The sequence below is a fragment of the Heterostelium album genome (genome assembly GCF_000004825.1).
Source record: "Heterostelium album PN500 unplaced genomic scaffold PPL_scaffold8, whole genome shotgun sequence".
Classification (NCBI taxonomy): domain Eukaryota; phylum Evosea; class Eumycetozoa; order Acytosteliales; family Acytosteliaceae; genus Heterostelium; species Heterostelium album.
The window spans coordinates 1650335-1669459 of record NW_008805070.1 but is presented as its reverse complement, the minus strand read 5'-3'; the positions used below and the strand labels follow the sequence as shown (position 1 = coordinate 1669459).

General features: G+C 30.0%; 8 protein-coding genes across 8 annotated transcripts; 2 read left to right on the top strand and 6 right to left on the bottom strand.

The window, feature by feature from the left end:
- Positions 1–76: 76 nt before the first annotated feature.
- On the bottom strand, positions 77–1343 carry hmgL (hydroxymethylglutaryl-CoA lyase; the record flags this gene model as incomplete). Its single annotated transcript, XM_020579114.1, has 3 exons — positions 77–820; positions 941–1118; positions 1204–1343. The coding sequence occupies 3 exons, from the start codon at positions 1341–1343 to the stop codon at positions 77–79; spliced, it is 1062 nt and encodes a 353-aa protein (XP_020430953.1).
- Positions 1344–2874: 1531 nt separating this feature from the next.
- Positions 2875–4496, bottom strand: PPL_08292 (annexin; the record flags this gene model as incomplete). The annotated part of the gene is made up of 3 exons (XM_020579113.1): positions 2875–3075; positions 3461–4303; positions 4389–4496. The coding sequence occupies 3 exons, from the start codon at positions 4494–4496 to the stop codon at positions 2875–2877; spliced, it is 1152 nt and encodes a 383-aa protein (XP_020430952.1).
- Positions 4497–4582: 86 nt separating this feature from the next.
- On the bottom strand, positions 4583–6162 carry PPL_08291 (uncharacterized protein; the record flags this gene model as incomplete). Its single annotated transcript, XM_020579112.1, has 2 exons — positions 4583–4623; positions 5880–6162. The coding sequence occupies 2 exons, from the start codon at positions 6160–6162 to the stop codon at positions 4583–4585; spliced, it is 324 nt and encodes a 107-aa protein (XP_020430951.1).
- Positions 6163–6506: 344 nt separating this feature from the next.
- On the bottom strand, positions 6507–10583 carry PPL_08290 (uncharacterized protein; the record flags this gene model as incomplete). Its single annotated transcript, XM_020579111.1, has 7 exons — positions 6507–6874; positions 6938–7138; positions 8192–8604; positions 8687–8763; positions 8830–9133; positions 9216–9418; positions 9501–10583. 7 exons carry the CDS (start codon positions 10581–10583, stop codon positions 6507–6509), a joined length of 2649 nt encoding a protein of 882 aa, XP_020430950.1.
- A 254-nt stretch (positions 10584–10837) lies between these two features.
- On the top strand, positions 10838–12882 carry PPL_08289 (uncharacterized protein; the record flags this gene model as incomplete). The annotated part of the gene is made up of 3 exons (XM_020579110.1): positions 10838–12248; positions 12357–12648; positions 12804–12882. 3 exons carry the CDS (start codon positions 10838–10840, stop codon positions 12880–12882), a joined length of 1782 nt encoding a protein of 593 aa, XP_020430949.1.
- Positions 12883–13154: 272 nt separating this feature from the next.
- PPL_08288 (uncharacterized protein) lies at positions 13155–13413 on the bottom strand (the record flags this gene model as incomplete). The annotated part of the gene is made up of 2 exons (XM_020579109.1): positions 13155–13361; positions 13399–13413. 2 exons carry the CDS (start codon positions 13411–13413, stop codon positions 13155–13157), a joined length of 222 nt encoding a protein of 73 aa, XP_020430948.1.
- An 86-nt stretch (positions 13414–13499) lies between these two features.
- On the top strand, positions 13500–14762 carry PPL_08287 (uncharacterized protein; the record flags this gene model as incomplete). The annotated part of the gene is made up of 2 exons (XM_020579108.1): positions 13500–13624; positions 14705–14762. The coding sequence occupies 2 exons, from the start codon at positions 13500–13502 to the stop codon at positions 14760–14762; spliced, it is 183 nt and encodes a 60-aa protein (XP_020430947.1).
- A 647-nt stretch (positions 14763–15409) lies between these two features.
- Positions 15410–18967, bottom strand: PPL_08286 (uncharacterized protein; the record flags this gene model as incomplete). The annotated part of the gene is made up of 6 exons (XM_020579107.1): positions 15410–15840; positions 16036–16577; positions 16660–16736; positions 16804–17128; positions 17210–17412; positions 17495–18967. 6 exons carry the CDS (start codon positions 18965–18967, stop codon positions 15410–15412), a joined length of 3051 nt encoding a protein of 1016 aa, XP_020430946.1.
- Positions 18968–19125: the final 158 nt, after the last annotated feature.

Here is a 19125-nt window from a genome sequence, read left to right as displayed (position 1 = left end):
GATGACGTTTTTGTTTGATTGAATAAATTTCTAAATTTATGATTTATGATTATTGTTTTGTTTGTTTGTTGTTTATCTATTTACAGGTTCTTTGATTCTTGTGGGAGAGTGCTAGTGATACTTTGGAGCTTGGTGTCTTACCGAGAATGTCCGATATCCATAGACTGATGTCCAAGACCTTGTCGAGGTTCACTTTACAATCGATTCCCAAATCCTTCATCATATACAGAACGTCTTCGGTCGCTACGTTACCAGAGGCGCCCACTGCGTACGGACAACCACCGAGACCAGCCACCGAGCTATCGACAGTGCTCACACCAAACTGCAACGCCGTCAGAATGTTTGCCAGTGCCTGTCCGTAGGTATCGTGGAAATGCACCGCCAAATTGGCGAGAGGAATCTCTTTCGACACCGCCGAGAGCATCTTGAAAGTGGCACCGGGCGTTCCAATACCGATGGTATCGCCCAGCGATATCTCGTAGCATCCAAACTCATAGAGTTTACGCGATACCTCTGCTACCTTCTCCACAGAGATACGACCTTCGTACGGACATCCCAGAACACAAGAAACATAACCTCTTATCTTTATATCGTTTTCCTTTGCTGCGTCACAAACATCTTTGTAGCGTGCCAAACTTTCCTCGATGGTGACATTGATATTTTTTTTCGAAAAACTTTCGGATGCCGCCGCAAACAACGCGATTTCTTTTGCACCCGATTCCAATGCCGATTTAAATCCCTGCAAATTCGGTGTCAGTGTTGGATATGAAACTCCCGGTACATGTTTTATTCCTGCCATAACTTCTTTACAATCTGCCATCTAAATAAATAAATAAATTATTTAAATTTATAAAAATTAATATTAATATACTGTTAACAGTATTGTTACTTTTTGTATTTTCAATAATTTTATGGCTATTATCATAATCTTGATACTTACTTGAGGTACCCATTTTGGTGATACAAATGAAGTTGCTTCTACTACTGATAAACCAGTACCTGCTAATCTATTGATTAAATCGATCTTTACATTGGTAGGTACTATTTGTTTCTCATTTTGTAAACCATCTCTTGGACCTACTTCGACAATCTTTACATACTCTGGGAATGGTCCGAATCTATAATACATTTAATCATGATGTTTTAATAAATGAATGTGAATTGAAATCGTAAACATTGCCTATGATTAAGTAATTGACTTACGTTTTAACATCTTGTTTTAATGTAATTGGATTAGTAACTACTGTAATGAATGATCTACTATTATTATTAATATTCTTATTGATTAATAGATTACTATTAAGTAATCTACTCTTTTTACATGCATTAAATATTGAATACATTATATATATATATTGTTTATTTATCTGTTTATGTAACTATCTATATGATTGATTGTATATAATTTTTGTGATTATCTGAATGAATGATGAATTAAAGTTTAAATGTATAAATAATTGATGATATTAATAATTAGATGATAAACACCTTTTTCTATTTATATATATATTATGTTTAAAAGAAAAGATTTAGTAAATAAGTAAATGTAAATCAAGAGTTTTGAATTTAATTAAATTTGAATTTGAAGTTGATTGGTATGCGTGTGGTTTTTAATTATGTGTTTAATTGTAAATGAATGTGTGTGTCGTGTGAATCTACTACTGTGCTGCTTATAAAGAATAAATAAATAAAATAAAATAAAATTTACCACCAACTTTTTTTAGTGAAGTGAAACAGGAGATAAGATAAAATAAATAAATAAATAAACAACAAAGATATATATATTTATTTTTTATATTTAAAAATAAAAATTAGAAAAGAAATCTGAATTTTAATGTTGTTTGTTTTGTTTTATTGTTTGTAGAGTGTGTTGTTTTGTGGTTTCATTCTTCTTCCGAAGGTCCTCGCATTATTTTGAATAAAATAAATTAAATTTCAATGTTAAACAAATTGATTTGTTTTAGTGCAAAAGGGGGGGTTTTTTTTTATTTTTGAATTGAAATTGAAACATGTAAATGACAACAAATCAACGATTACTTGATGTCATTAAAAAAAAATTTTGTTTTTTTTTCAAGTTCCCAAAAAATCGCCATTTTAAAAAAAGAAAAAAATTATTTTTTGAACTTTTTGTGAGTCATATGAAAAATGTAAACTAAAAATAAAACAAAAGTGTATGTTCACCAAAAGAAAAAAAAAACTGAACAGATTTTTTTTTAAAAAAAAAAAAAAAAGGAAAAGTTTAATGAAAAATAATATTTTTTCTATATTTTAGCAATCATTTATTATTTGTTAACAATGGATTCAGAAATGATTAAAATTATTATTTGTTATCAAATCCAAAATGATTAATTAGAATTGTTTTTTTTTAGTTTGATTTATTTAACTGTTACAATTTCGATTAAAAATTTGGGATTCACCAGAGTAATTATAAACCGTCCATCGATTAGAGTATACATGCAAAGTAGCTTTTTTGTTTTTTTATGTTTGATTTTAAACAGTTACAAGATCAAGTAATAATTTCTTGAACGTACCAGAGTACTTGCTTTGAATGGCCATTTTGAGATCCGTTCCAAAGAGAACCGAGTATGCCTTGGAGACTTCATTGATGAATGGTTGACAGTATACAATGTTTCTGATGAGAGATTCAATGTTGTTTCCGACACTGGTTATCGATTTATGTAGTAAAAATGCAAGTAGTCGAATGAATCTTGCGAGAAAGAAACAATCAATTTGAGGCCTGATCAGATATTTCCAGGGAACGAACCCTCGATTGCCTTCTCAAGTACCGCTTTTCGTGGACGGTCTCGTAGATTCTAGCGATCTCACGAATCTGGAGGAAGTTTCGGACAAGATAAAGTCGGTAATTTCTTTGTTTCAACGGATTTGTACAAGGGTTTCAGTGTCGACACCAGCACTTGCTTGATCGACAATCCACGACTCGACACGTGACTCAAAGAGTGATTCGAGGCTATTCTTGTAGTCAGCGCTAGTCTCTGATGAGGAAATATCATAATTCAAAGACTTTTGGGCTTTGACCGGTAGATCACGGTAATTTTTGCCTTTTGAGTGTTGTTTCTGGTGACAAGGATCTCTGTGAGGACTTCGTTGTTTGTACCAATACTTTTCATCGCATTGTTGAGAGCATCAGAGTCTGAAGTAGCTGGATGGTCAAGAACGCAACCAAACACTTCTCATAGTCACCATTGGTCTCAATGACGCTGCATTTTATTAACTTAGATAACTCCCAATAAAAAAGCACAATATAAGCTAATATATTTATATTTTACAAAATTTTCTACAATTTTTTTTATTATATCTTTTTTGTTGTTATTATTATTATTATATTTGATTTGGAATGATTAAAATTATTATTTGTTGTCAAATCCAAATGATTGAATATTATGTATGTTGTATTTTTTTTTTTGTTTTGTTTCGAGTTTGATTTAATTTAAACAGTTACAATATCGATTAATAATTTCTTGTAGTCACCGGAGCAATCCTTTTCGATGTCGTATTGGAGAGTCTTTCCAAAGACAACATGGTATGCCTTGGAGACGGCGGTGATGAATGGTTGACAGTATACAACGTTTCTGATGAGTGTTTCATCGTTGGTTCCGACACCGGCCATCGATTTGTGGAGTACACGTGCAAAGTAGGCGAATGAATCCTGTGAGAAAAGAACGATCGATTTGAGTGCCGATCTGATATCACCAGAGAATTCACTCTCGATTGCCTTCTCCAAGGAGTGCTTCTTGTGGATGGTCTCGTAGATTCTGGCAATCTCACGAATCTGGAGGAAGTTACGGTTGGCCAAGATCTTGATAAAGGTCTTCTCGTCGGTTCCGATCTTTCCTTCACCGGCGTGGTAGAGTGCTTCGGCGTCGACGGCGGCACGTGCTGGATCGACAATCCACGACTCGTCACGTGGATCCAAGAGTTCTTCGAGGAGGTGCTTGTAGTCACCGCTAGTCTCTGAGGAGATGGCATGTTTCAACGACTTTCCGGTTTGGGTGGCGTAGATCTGGGAGATTCTTGCCTTTTGAGCGTTGTTTCTGGTGACGAGGATCTCTGTGAGGACGGCTTCGTTTGTACCGACACCCTTCATTGCCTTGATCAAAGCTTCGACGTCAAAGATGGCTGGATCGGTCAAGAGTGCAACCAAACCCTTCTCAAAGTTACCAGAGGTCTCAGACTTAATATCCTTAATCAAATCTCTACCGACATGAGTGGTGTACTCTCTGATGATACCGGCACGCTCTTCCCAATTACGATTAGCAAGAATAGTGATCAAAGTTTTTTCATCCTAAAAAGAAAAAGAACAATTAATAAACTTTACTTCTTTATCATACTAAATAAATATTGGTTAATTATAAACAATCTATACATACAGTTCCAATTCCTTTCATTGCTTTTCTCAACATATCAGCATCTTTCTTGAGATCGTGAGCAATTGAGAATGGAGTGTAACAGGCAAATGGTACGGTTGGTGCTTGCATTTTGTTATAGAAATGAAATTAGATAATTATTTGTTTGAATAAAGAAGATGAAAAAAATTAAATTAAGTAAGTTGTCTGTTGTTCTTTTAAAAGATTAGGTTTAAATAGTTTGATCCTAAAGTCTTTTCTTTAAATGAAAATAATAATTCACTAAAATTGTGCAAAAGATTATTTAATTTAATTAGTTTTTTATGTAATTCAAATAATATCTCACCATTTGGTGTGGGGTTTGATCATTTATAATTTCTTTTTTTTTTGTGTTTTTTTTTTTTTTGTGTTTTTTTTTTTTTTTTCATTTTTGGTATGTTGTTGATTTATACAAAGATCTGAATGGGGGTGACTCCTTTAAAGCCCATCAATCTCTAAAACAAAGAATTTAAATCAGTTAGTTAAAAAAATAAAAATTAAAGTCACCAAACTAAATAAACTCCTAAAATAAGGGATCACAAATTACTTCATGATATTTAGTTTTGACGTTTGTTGCGAAGTGTAATAGTGAGAAAATTACAACCCATTATTGTAATATAAGTGATAGAAAAAGATTTTTTGTTTTTTTTAGTTGATGTCTTGTTTAGTTTGATTGTTTGATTGTTTAGTTTGTTGAAAAGTGTAATTTTTTGTTGTTTTTTTTCATAATCGACAGAGTTTCTGACCGACTGTGTGCAAACAAATCAATGGTAAACCAGGGTATGAAAGTTTCATTTGTTTAAAGTTAGTTGCCTAGTTGTAATCTCTCAGGTATTAGCATACTGATAAAGGGGTAATATTATTATTATTGTAATAGTTCAACACCTGTTTATGGGTGATATTAACAACTTGAAGATTATTATTATTCTTAAATTGATCAAGAATGGTTAATGATTGTTCATTTTAATCACTATTAAAATTATTTTTTAAAATTTTTTTTATTTACTTATGCCTCTAGAGTTCATTTGCAGGCTTTTATAGTTTGTATTATTATATTTTGATTATTTATTTTTTCGAAATACATTCAACAATAATTATTAGTAGCTATGAATTCGATATTGGAAAAACTTGATATTTATTATTCTTGGTGATTTAATATTCACAATATGATATTTGAAAGGAATTGAATTTAAATATATTTGTTTTTATATTATTAAAATTAACATTATATTCGAAAAGTGACAACAATGATCTGAAAAGAGATCATAGAGTCATTAGGCCAATGATATTGTTAGGTAAAAAAAATAATAAATTAAAGACAATGAGTTGTTATATATCACCGGTGATTTCTTAACAACGACCGGTGATTTCTTAACAACGACCGGTGATTTCTTAACAACGACCGGTGATTTCTTAACAACGACCGGTGATTTCTTTTAACAATCCACCTAATCATCTTCTCTCGAAATGACAAACTAATTTCTCCATTACTTGAAATCTTTGCTTGGCCATCCAGGTTTGGATGTTTCTTTTTGAGGTGATTAGAGCCTGAATTGGTCTGGCTATGTCCAACGTCGTATGTAAAGGAATATTTACAATGTCCAATACTACAAACTGCTTTTCTGGATCCATCTGAGAAACATCTTAATTGGAAATGTTTCCATATGTGTGATTTGAACTTTGAAGTATCTAATATTGAATAAGAAGAAGATGATGTTGTGGTTGTTGATATTGAAGCTTCTGACTCTGAGTCACTCATTTTTTACCGAACCTCAGAGCAATCAACAAACACCAACTTCAAGGGTACCGATGGCAATACAATACAATCACAAGAATATTGATTAGTTGCGGAGCTATAGCACTACCAAGTGGGTCACTTTTAGCCTCAAGAGTTCCAGAAAGTTGGGATATCCAGATGCCCAGTCTTCATCAGCAATCCTTTTGTATCCTCCTATTAAATGATACCAATTAAGATAAAATAATAATAATTATAATAAAATAAAATAAAATTTTTTTTTTTATCTATCTATGAGATTTTTATTTCTTTATCATAATAAAAAAAAATTAGACAATATTGAAATAAAAATCTTATTTAAAAAAAGTTTATTTCTGTTTTGTTAAAAGTAGAGCAGTGATGTATTCTCCTGAAATTTGATTGTTATGAGAATCCACAAAGCCTATCTTTGATAAATTGCGTGTTGAATAATAATCAGGATAGAATTCTTTGATAAATTCAAGTGAATCATTTGAATTGGTTAACACCAATGCTTGTATTGTTTGGTTGTCGACACCAAGATAAATTTCAAGTGTTTTTAGATTTGAAAGTAATTTGTTTTCATTCTTTGAGTCTTTGTGATGCATACCAATAATGAATGTTATCATTGATTGTGGTAAAGTCATTCCAAAATAACTACTCGTAAGATATTTACTAGAAAGTGATAATCTCCGAAGTGATGATGGAAGTACACCGACTGATAATATTTGATTGAATTCATCTCCAAGCACCAATGATTCAAGTGATTTAGGTAACACACCGACTGATAATATTTGATTGAATGAATATCCAAGCACCAATGATTTCAGTGATTCAGGTAACACATCGACTGATAATATTTGATTGAATCCATCTCCAAACACCAATGATTCAAGTGATTCAGGTAACACATCGACTGATAATATTTGATTGAATGCATATCCAAACTTCAATGATTCAAGTGATTCAGGTAACACACCGACTGATAATATTTGATTGAATCTATTTCCGAACACCAATGATTTCAGTGATTTAGGTAACACACCGACTGATAATATTTGATTGAATCCATCTCCAAACACCAATGATTTCAGTGATTCAGGTAACACACCGACTGATAATATTTGATTGAATGCATATCCAAACACCAATAATTCAAGTGATTCAGGTAACACATCAATTGATAATATTTGATTGAATGCATATCCAAACACCAATGATTTCAGTGATTCAGATAACACACCGACTGATAATATTTGATTGAATCCATCTCCAAACACCAATGATTTCAGTGATTCAGATAACACACCGACTGATAATATTTGATTGAATGCATATCCAAACTCCAATAATTCAAGTGATTCAGGTAACACACCGACTGATAATATTTGATTGAATCCATATCCAAACTTCAATGATTCAAGTGATTCAGGTAACACACCGACTGATAATATTTGATTGAATCTATCTCCAAACACCAATAATTTTAGTGATTCAGGTAACACACCGACTGATAATATTTGATTGAAATAAAATCCAAACTTCAATGATTCAAGTGATTCAGGTAACACACCGACTGATAATATTTGATTGAATCCATCTCCAAGCACCAATGATTCAAGTGATTCAGGTAACACACCGACTGATAATATTTGATTGAATGAATATCCAAACTTCAATGATTCAAGTGATTCAGGTAACACACCGACTGATAATATTTGATTGAATCCATCTCCGAACACCAATGATTTCAGTGATTCAGGTAACACACCGATTGATAATATTTGATTGAATCTATATCCAAACACCAATGATTCAAGTGATTTAGGTAACACACCGACTGATAATATTTGATTGAATCCATCTCCGAACACCAATGATTTCAGTGATTCAGGTAACACACCGACTGATAATTTTTGATTGAATCTATCTCCAAACACCAATAATTTTAGTGATTCAGGTAACACACCGACAGATAATATTTGATTGAAATAAAATCCAAACACCAATGATTTCAGTGATTTAGGTAACACACCAGCTGATAATATTTGATTGAAGACAAGTCCAAACACCAATGATTTCAGTGATTCAGGTAACACACCGACTGATAATATTTGATTGAAATTAGATCCAAATGATAATGATGTCAGATTTGGAGGGAGTGAATTAGATTGCAATGGTTGATTAAATTCATTTCCAAATTCAATTACAGTGATATTGACTGAGTTGTTTTTGAATGTAGTGTTTAAATTAAATCTTATTGTATGTTGATCGATGATAGTTTCAATATATTGGTTTAATAATTGATTCAATGATTCTCTATTCTTTGGATTCTGATCTAGCAATCGATGAATAAATTGAATCAATTGTTTTGAATATCTGGATTCTGAAATGATAATTTCACCAGTAGATTTGAATCGTATATGATTATTTCGATCATCTTGATGACTGATCAATTTAAATATTCAAAAATAACGAGTTAGTATCTGATTGATAACAATATTTTAAATATGATTATTCGAGTATTTACCAACATAATAATTTAAGTATCGTTGATCCAATTGAAAAGATGTCACATGATTGTGCATATTGTCGTTTGATTGCTTCCTAGTGAGTTAAATAGTTAAAATAGGTTAAAAATATACTTAATTAAACGAAAAACAATTTACTTACTGGTGAAATATAACCAATAGTTCCACGAGTTGCATTTATAAGTGAATTTGAATTCATATTAGATATAGTTGGATATTTTATGACAACAGGTAGCTCAAAAAATACTTTTGCATCTTGATATTCAATGGATATTGATTCATCAATGAATTTACAACATCCAAAATCACCAAGCATCAAACTACCACCATCAATGAATATATTTGAAGGTTTGATATCACAATGAACAATTCCATGTTTATCAAGATCCAAAAGAATATTAAAAAGTTGTGAAATATAATTACTAATATCTGATTCTTCAAAGATTCTATTATATTTAAATATAGTGGTTAGTATAATATTAATCCATATCTCTATAAGAATCAAATATTTTATGTTTTTATACCTACATATTCAGATCAATTAAACGTTTATACTTTTGATCAAGATCACCGCCATCACAATATTCAGAGATGATATGAAAGATTTGGTTGTCTTTATCATGATGATAGTCAGCTAGTTGAACAAATCTTGGATTACCTTTGAGTAATTTCATTGCTTTGATTTCATTCTCAGCTCTTTCATAAGATTTTTGATTTTCTTTATAGTTTATCTTTTTATAAATATACTTTTGTATTGATTTTGTTAGTCTTACAAAATGTTAATTGATTAAATAGATATCAAAATGATCTTACCAATCTTTGGTCAGTTCCACACACTAAAAAAACATCATTGATATTATTACTGTTTGGAAATCTTGATATTGAATGATATTGTTTGTTATTAATGATATATGATTGTTTGAAATAGTCAAGATTGGTTAGAGATTTTTCAATATTGATTGTGTGAGATTGTGATTTGTTTACCAACTCTGCGTTAGATATAGGTATAGAATTTGACTCTATTATGGATTGCGATGATTTTATTGAGATTGGTGGTACGATTTGATTGATATTGGGTATTTTATTTGTGAATTTATCAGATTGTGTTTGTGATAAGGAGTTGGTATTGTTGTTATTGTTATTATTGTTACTAATGTGTGATTGAAATTGATCATTGTATTTATGAACGATATCCAACAATGATGTTGAAGGGGGTGAACTGTAGCTTTGAGGAATTTCAATCTGATTATCATTGAACAATGTTTGATTATCAACATTGATAAATGATTCCAATGAGCAAGAGCTGGCAACTTGTTTCAATAAATTTGCTGTTGAAAACTGCAGAGATGAAGATATATTGTCGGTATCATCGATTATATTGCCTATCTTTTGACTTTTAAATATTCTACCCATCATACTGATCGTAATATTTAATTCTTTTAATTCGTTAATACTCATATTGATTTGCTTCTCTAGTTCCTCTCTATCTTTGTCGATCGATAGCCTAGCTTTACTTTCCTCAGCTTCCAACAACTCTTTTAACTCTTTGAAATGTTGTAATAACTTGTTCTCTCGATCCAATAGATCTTGATATCTCGTAGTTGATGACCTAATCGTTTCCCAAACTGATGCTGTCTTTAACTTTATGAACGAATAATATCTATCATAGTCACTCTCTACTCTATTATTAAAAGATGATTGACTATCATTATTATTATTATTATCAATATGTTGATCATCTTTAGCGTCAATGTGCTGACAGTGATCGAGATGAGTTGGTTCCTCTCTGTAATGAACGGAAATGCATTTCGTACACATTGACTTTTTACATAAATTACATATGAACTCTAGTGATCTCTGATGGAGAGTACATAAATTATTATTCTCTTTATCCATATTCATATAGTTAAAAAAAATAAATAAACAAATTAGAGAAAAAAAAAATGAAATATTTTGAGATTAAAATTTTTTTTCTTTGGGTCATCAGATTTGTTTTTTGTAACGTTTTTTGTGAACTCAAATTCTTGATTTTATTTTTTTTGTTTTTTTTTTCAATTTTTTTTTCAGAATGACATTGTGTGAAACTGTTTTTTTTAATAAGACATTATACCTTTTTATTTTTAAATTAGTTCAATCATAAATCAATATAAATGAATTGTGAAAATCATAATATTAAATCCACTCATATATGTTTTCATTGCAAAAAGTTGATTTGCAAACAACATTGTTTTTGTGATCATTTCAAAAAAACTCATCGAGAACAGTTAGATAAAATAGATTTATATTTAAATGACGTAGAAGATATCAAAGAGTATTTAAATAAATTTTTTCAAAAAAATCAAAAAAATCAACAAAATCAACAAAATCAATCAGAAATATTCATCGAGTTCTTAGCAGAATCAATTTGGAAAGTACTCAAAATTTCAACGGATCGATATCTTTACATGTTGGAATCAGAAAAAGAGATAGCAGAGTATTTCAGGAAAATACACAAGTACTTTACAGATCTAGAGGCAAAGTTTAAAAGATCCATTTTTGAAAACAAGGACAAATTAAAAACACAAATCAATAGTAAAGTAAAAGATTTACAAGAGTTTATAAAGATAGCAATAGTAAATAGTGAAATAAGTACAAATAACAATAATAATAATAACAGCAACAATAACAACAACAATAGTAACAGCTTAAATGGTGCAATAGATAATAACAGTAGTGATGATATGGATTGCAGTCAATCAGAAACAAAATCAAAGGAGGAGCCCAGTCAAGATCGAGCCGAACAATATTCAATAGAATACATAGCGAAATCAATTTCAAATAGCTCGAATATACAGTCGTTTGTTAATGCCAACAGCCAGACTTTGTTCAATCATAATGTGGACGATACTATTAATATTTTACGAGAACTTCACAAAGATGACACAGATTCAATATTATTGGATGTCATTCTTAAATACATGAAAGAACCCAATAACCCAGCAGCAGACCTAATCAGCAATAACTTCGACAGCGACCAATACTATAATGACATTAGGCTATGTATTAAGGATATTGATTTCAGTAGATTCGGCCCGATCATACAACAAACAATAGGTTTAGTGGCGTCAACACTTCCCCCAAGTAAAACCGATTTACAAGGAAACTACATCATGTCTACGTACCAATCAAACGATGCCACAAAGATTGAAGGAGGAGTCACTCTTATCAACACATCAAACAACAAATCCGAGGAATTCGCTATTGGACATTGTTTTAAAATGACTTATTCATCGAATATAACAATTGGTGAAAATATCTACATATTCGGTGGTAAAAATAATATAAATCAATGGCGCAGGATTTCAATCAAAGATAAATCGACTATCTTCGGTGAGATGATTGGAATCCAAGGTGATTGCTTTATATCAGTTTGTTATGATGGTCAAGATCATATCTATTTGGTTAATGGTTTCAAAACCAATAGAATCGACCGATTCAATATCAAGACAATGCAATTCGATCAAAAATATTTTCAATTTACAGTGGATTATGGTCAACAGGTATCCTCGATGATCTTCAAAGGTATATTATATTCCATACCTTACAATAGAGATTTTATTATAGAGTTTGATATTGCAACCAAAACGACTGTTGAGACCAAATTTCACCCTAACTTTAAAGCATACACAGCTTGTCACGATAACAATGGTACGTTCTACATTCATTCACGAGATCCAGAAGTGCAATTCATCCGATACAATGTTGAAAGCACTCCAAAGGTAACCAACAATCTACAGTTAATTCCTGACTTAACCCGGGAGAATGCATACTTGATGCTGATGTATCAGCGTGAATCTTCAACATCAAGTTTTGTCTACACATTTGGTGGTACTAAATATGGTAATTTCAGATATTCGATTGAAGATAAACTATGGGAACAATACTTTATGAATAATGAAAAAGATGGAAAAGAAAGGTTGTGGTGTGCATCAGCACCAGTGGAAATAAAAAATAAATAATTTACAATTTAAATAAACCTATTATAAATATTTTACAATTTGAATAATATATTGTACATTAATACTATCTTTCAACATTAAATTTGAAATCAACTAAAAAAATAATTTAATTTAAAAGCAAAGTATTCAGGAAATACACGAGTTCATTCGCCGAAGGAGATAATAACAAAAAATTGATAATAGTTACACTTTCTTAAGAGCCCAGCAGGACAATACTTTTAATAAATGCTCAATGTTTGATATAACGTATTGATCGGAGAAAATAACAACCATCAACATCACAACTGCCGATCAAACAATTGAAATCAGTAACAAACGAGAGTTTTGAATTTCTAAAAGATCATTTGTTTGATTTGTTTTCTATAATATGGACTTTTATTGATTATTAATTAGATAAATTGATTTAACTTTGAGGTTGCAGCAACATCCTTCGAAGAGCTATACATAGTTCTTGGGTTGGTTTGACTTGTTAAAATCTGCCATCAGAGAATATACTGTCAGGGTCATCGGCTCTTCTCGATCCATCTTCTCTATCTCTACTGCCCTTGAGAGTTACCTTGGCATTCGGTTTATTAGTGGTGATCATGTCTCTAGCCTTACATTCATCAGCTTGATTAAAGTTGAGATAGCTTTGTTCAACACGCTTCGCTGTAACACATCCAAGTATGCAAATGTCCTACTTAAGTTATTCTATCATCTGTACCTAGTGTTGCAGACATAGGTGCCATAGAGATGATAAAATGGTTCTGCTCTTGTACAGATATTACCTATAGATATTCTGCTTCCACATCTATAACTTAAGGTTACTGCATAAATGGGTGGTCTAGGTTGGAGTGAATCTGGTAAAAAAGAAATCGGTGGTACATCTAATATCGTTAAAGGTAATACAGTCTCAGGTAATGATGTGGCGAATCTTTTCTGGCGAGCTAGATTCGCTAGGTGGAACGTACACAACTTACCTAGGTGCTCTATAGGAGGTGGAATAGTCGATTGTCACTAGCGACCATCGTAGTTTTTAGTCTCTTGTCTAAACTGATCAAACCAGAGTACCGACTTTAATGAATGATTCGGGTTCAATATGATAGCGACACTGTCCCACAAAACCAATCTTTTCTCACTATTCATATATCCAACCGTCTAGATTTTGCTGGTAAAAACTAACAAGCTAGTCTATATTTTTAAAAACAACAAAAAAAAAAAGTATTATTATCGGTGTTATATGTGAATAATTAAGTTACACAGTGATAGCATACGTTACTCAACGTTCATATCAAATTATTTCCATAAAAGCAATAGTATGATCATTTCCTTGGTGATATGTGTACAGTAACGAGTATGGCATCTTAGTTTATTAAATATATTAAAATTTTTGTTACTATTGTACATGTGCTCTATACAATTAGTAATCAATAAATATAAACTTTATATTGTGAATATTTACCTCCAAACTAAACTTTGTAGTATCACTATCTTTTGTTATACATATTATTTGCTCTAAATTCTGTAGCATTGAAAGAAATAATTAGATTATCATATATATATATATAATATAAAAACTAACTAAGTAACAAAACAACTTACATAATAAATATTTTACATCAGTCTATTTAAATTGGTTGTTGCTTGATACTAATATTCGCATTCTTTTATTAATCTTGTGAATTAAAAATAAGCATTGAAACGATGACTCATCGTGATTGACTTGGTGTCTAGCTTTCTTAAATCTCTGTTTGAGTAGTGATAGATGATATAAACTATTATTTGTTTATTTTGTACAAATTCTGTTTCATATGTTAATAACTAAGTTTATGAATTGTTAGATGATAGGTAATAATAATTGATTTAATAAAATTAAAAAAATTGGTTTTTTTTAAACGTTACTTAATATTTTTTTATGGATGAATCTAAACAACATTTAATATTAGTTGATCAACCAGAAACAAATTCAATATTTTCAGTATTATAAACCTATTCATTTTATGATAATATAACATTTATACATTCAATTAATAATTAAAGTATTCAATTAAAGTTGACTATCATCATTTGGTTAGTCGACGTAGGTTTCCTCATTTGAACTACTTTGACCAAAACACTGTAGGAATCCCTGTAGTGAGTTCAAAATCGGGAAGAGCTAGCTGTTCATACAATCAATTAAGATAATACGTACCCAACATTACCAACTTAAAACATGTTTTTCCAAGATTTTTTTTTTTTAATGATCATTAAAAAAAAAATGATTATGTTAGCAGAATACCAACATCAAAATGTACAGTATTATATTATATATCTATTTTATGATAAAAGAATACAAGTTTAAAGCGATAAAGTTATCAAACGTAATGCATATCAATTAACTGTATAATAGATTTACTTACTTTTTATGTAATTTTTACAAAACAGTTCTACTAGATTTCTTTTTAATGATTCGAGTTTGAAAATTCTGGTTGTACATGAACTAACAATACCCACCAACTATTGAGGATATTACCAGCTTAACCAAAACCCAATCAATTGCAAATTATTAGGTAGAAAACATTCAGATATTACCAAGTTTATTTAAATGATACCAATTAAGATAAAATAATAATAATTATAATAAATTGAAATAAATTGTTTTTTATCTATCTATGAGATTTTTTTTCTTAAATTAATCCAAAAAAAGCTATTAATCAAAATAAAAAAATTAGACAATATTGAATTAAAAATCTTATTTAAAAAAGTTTATTTCTGTTTTGTTAAAAGTAGAGCAGTGATGTATTCTCCTGAAATTTGATTGTTATAAGAATCCAAAAAGCCTTTCTTTGATAAATTGAGTTTTGAATAATAATCAGGATAGATTTTTTTGATAAATTCAAGTGAATCATTTGAATTGGTTAACACCAATGCTTGTATTTTTTGGTTGTCGACACCAAGATAAATTTCAAGTGTTTTTAGATTTGAAAGTAATTTGTTTTCATTCTTTGAGTATTTGTGTATACCAATAATGAGTGTTATCATTGATTGTGGTAAAGTCATTCCAAAATAACTTCTCGTTAGATATTTACAAGAAAACGATAATCTCCGAAGTGATGATGGAAGTACACCGACTGATAGTATTTGATTGAATTCATCTCCAAACACCAATGATTCAAGTGATTTAGGTAACACACCAACTGATAATATTTGATTGAAGAATAATCCAAACACCAATGATTTCAGTGATTCAGGTAACACACCGACTGATAATATTTGATTGAATCCATCTCCAAACACCAATGATTCAAGTGATTCAGGTAACACACCGACTGATAATATTTGCTTGAACATATATCCGAGCACCAATGATTTCAGTGATTTAGGTAACACACCAACTGATAAAATTTGATTGAATGTAAATCCAAATGATAATGATTTTAGTGATTCAGGTAACACACCAACTGATAATATTTGATTGAATATATCTCCAAACTTCAATGATTCAAGTGATTCAGGTAACACACCAACTGATAATATTTGATTGAATGTATATCCAAACGCCAATGATTTCAGTGATTTAGGTAACACTCCGGATGATAATATTTTATTGAATCTAGATCCAAATGATAATGATGTCAGATTTGGAGGGAGTGAATTAGATTGCAATGGTTGATTAAATTCATCACCAAATTCAATTACAGTGATATTGACTGAGCTGTTTTTGAATGTAGTGTTTAAATTAAATCTAATTGAATGTTGATCGATAGTTTCAATATATTGGTTTAATAATTGATTCAATGATTCTCTATTCTTTGGACTCTGACCCAACAATCGATGAATAAATTGAATCAATTGTTTTGAATATCTGCATTCTGAAATGATAATTTCACCAGTAGATTGGAATAGTTGATGATTATTTCGATCATCTTGATGACTGATCAATTTAAATATTCAAAAATAACGAGTTAATATATGATTGATAACAATATTATAAAAATGATTATTCGAGTATTTACCAACATAATAATTTAAGTATCGTTGATCCAATTGAAAATATGTCACATGATTGTGCATATTGTCGGTTCTTTGCTTCCTAGTGGAGTTAAATAGTTAAAATAGGTTAAAAATATACTTAATTAAACGAAAATAAATTTACTTACTGGTGAACTATAACCAATAGTTCCAACAATTTCAGTTGCATTTATAAGTGTGTTTGAAATTGTTGTATCATAAATATTTTCCGGATTGGAATCACCTGTTATCGCGACAGGTACCTTTGTATCTTGATATTCAATGATTGTTGATTTATCAATGAATTTACAACATCCAAAATCACCGAGAACCAAATTCAAAGTTTTATATGTATTATCAATGAATATGTTTGAAGGTTTGATATCACAATGAACAATTCCATGTTTGTCAAGATCCAAAAGAATATTAAAAAGTTGTAAAATATAATAAATAATATCTGATTCTTCAAAAATTCTATTATTATATTAAAAAAAAGTTGTTAGTATCCGATCTCGATAAAATTCAAGTAAGTTTTATATTTATATTTATACATACTGATTTTGATCAGTCAAACGTTTATACTTTTGATCTAGATCATCGCCATCACAATATTCAGAGATGATATGAAAGATTTGGTTGTCTTTATCATGATGATAGTCAGTTAGTTGAACAAATCTTGGATTATCTTTGAGTAATTTCATTGCTTTGATTTCATTCTCAGCTCTTTCATAAGATTTTTGATTTTCTTTATAGTTTATCTTTTTATAAATATACTTTTGTATTGATTTTGTTAGTCTTATAAAATGTTAATTGATTAAATAGATATCAAAATGATCTTACCAATCTTTTGTCAGTACCACACACTAAAAAAACATCATTGATATTATTACTGTTTGGAAATCTTGATATTAAATGATATCGTTTGTTATTAATGATATGTGATTGTTTGAAATAGTCAAGATCGTGTATGGATTGACTTTTTTGAGTATTGATTGTGTATGATTGTGATTTATTTAATAACTCTGAGTATAAAGATATGTATATGGGAGTTAATAAAAAGAAACGTATTATTATTAATTGATATTGAGTATCGACTGTATCTGGAATTTCAAGCTCATCATTTTCCTTATTAATATTTCCAATTAATATGATATTTCTGTGTTGTTCATTATCTTTATCTTTCAAATGATTATAAACTAAAACTATGTATTTCTGCATGAAACTACAAGCTCTAAATTTCAAGATCTTCTTTTCATTGATTAATCTATCTGTTTTCTCGGAATTATTAATGACATGAGATTGTTTGAAATAGTCAAGATTGGTTAGAGCTTTTTCAATATTGATTGTGTGAGATTGTGATTTGTTTACCAACTCTGCGTTAGATATAGGTATAGAATTTGACTCTATTATGGATTGCGATGATTTTATTTTTGAGATTGGTGGTTCGATTTGATTGATATTGGGTATTTTGATTGTGAATTTATCAGATTGTGTTGGTGATAAGGAGTTGATATTGTTGTTATTGTTATTATTGTTACTAATGTGTGATTGAAATTGATCATTGAATTTATGAACGATTTCCAATAATGATGAAGGAGGTGAACTATATTGTTGTAATACTTCAATATCGCTGATGCCGGAGACTTTCATATCCAATGCTTTGTTGAACCAAATCTGATCGTTTTCATTGATAAAAGATTGCAATTCTGAAGAAATGGCAATTTGTTCTAATAATGTTGCTGTTGAAACTGGTTTAGTCCTAAAATTTGAAGACGAGATGTTTCCACTTCCAATTGCATTGCTTATCTTTTGACTTTCAGCTACTCTAACCATCATACTGTTTGTAATAATTAATTCTTTAAGTTCGTTCATATTCTCCTTGATTTGCGTCTCTAGCGTCTTTCTATCCTCATCGATCAACTGCTTAAATTTGTTTTCCTGTGCAATTAGATAGTCATGTATCTCTTTAAAGTGTAGCAGTATCCTATCCTCTCTATCCATTAGCTCCTTAAACTTGTTTGTTGACGATACGATCGCTTCCCACATTGAATCTATCTTTGATTGTATGAATGATGAATATCTTTTGTAATCATTGTCAACCTTAGGTGTGCCAGATGCTTGGTTAACAGGATCATAGATACTATGCTTGATTTTAGGTTCTACTGATTCGATGTGTTGAAAGTTCTTGCTATGAGTTGGTTCCTCAGTGACATGAGTAAAAATACATAAAGGACACATCACTTTCATACATAAAAAACATATGAATTCGTGAGCTTTATTATGCTCATTACACTGTTTTTCTCTAATATCCATTGTTATTAATTAATTAAAAAGATTACTGTATGGTTGATGTAAAAAATAAAAGATATTATTTTTGAAAAAAAAAAATGGTGAAAAAAATTAAAAATTTTTATTTTTAATTTTAATTTTTTTTTAATTTTTTTTTAATTTTTTTTTTTTTCTTATTAATT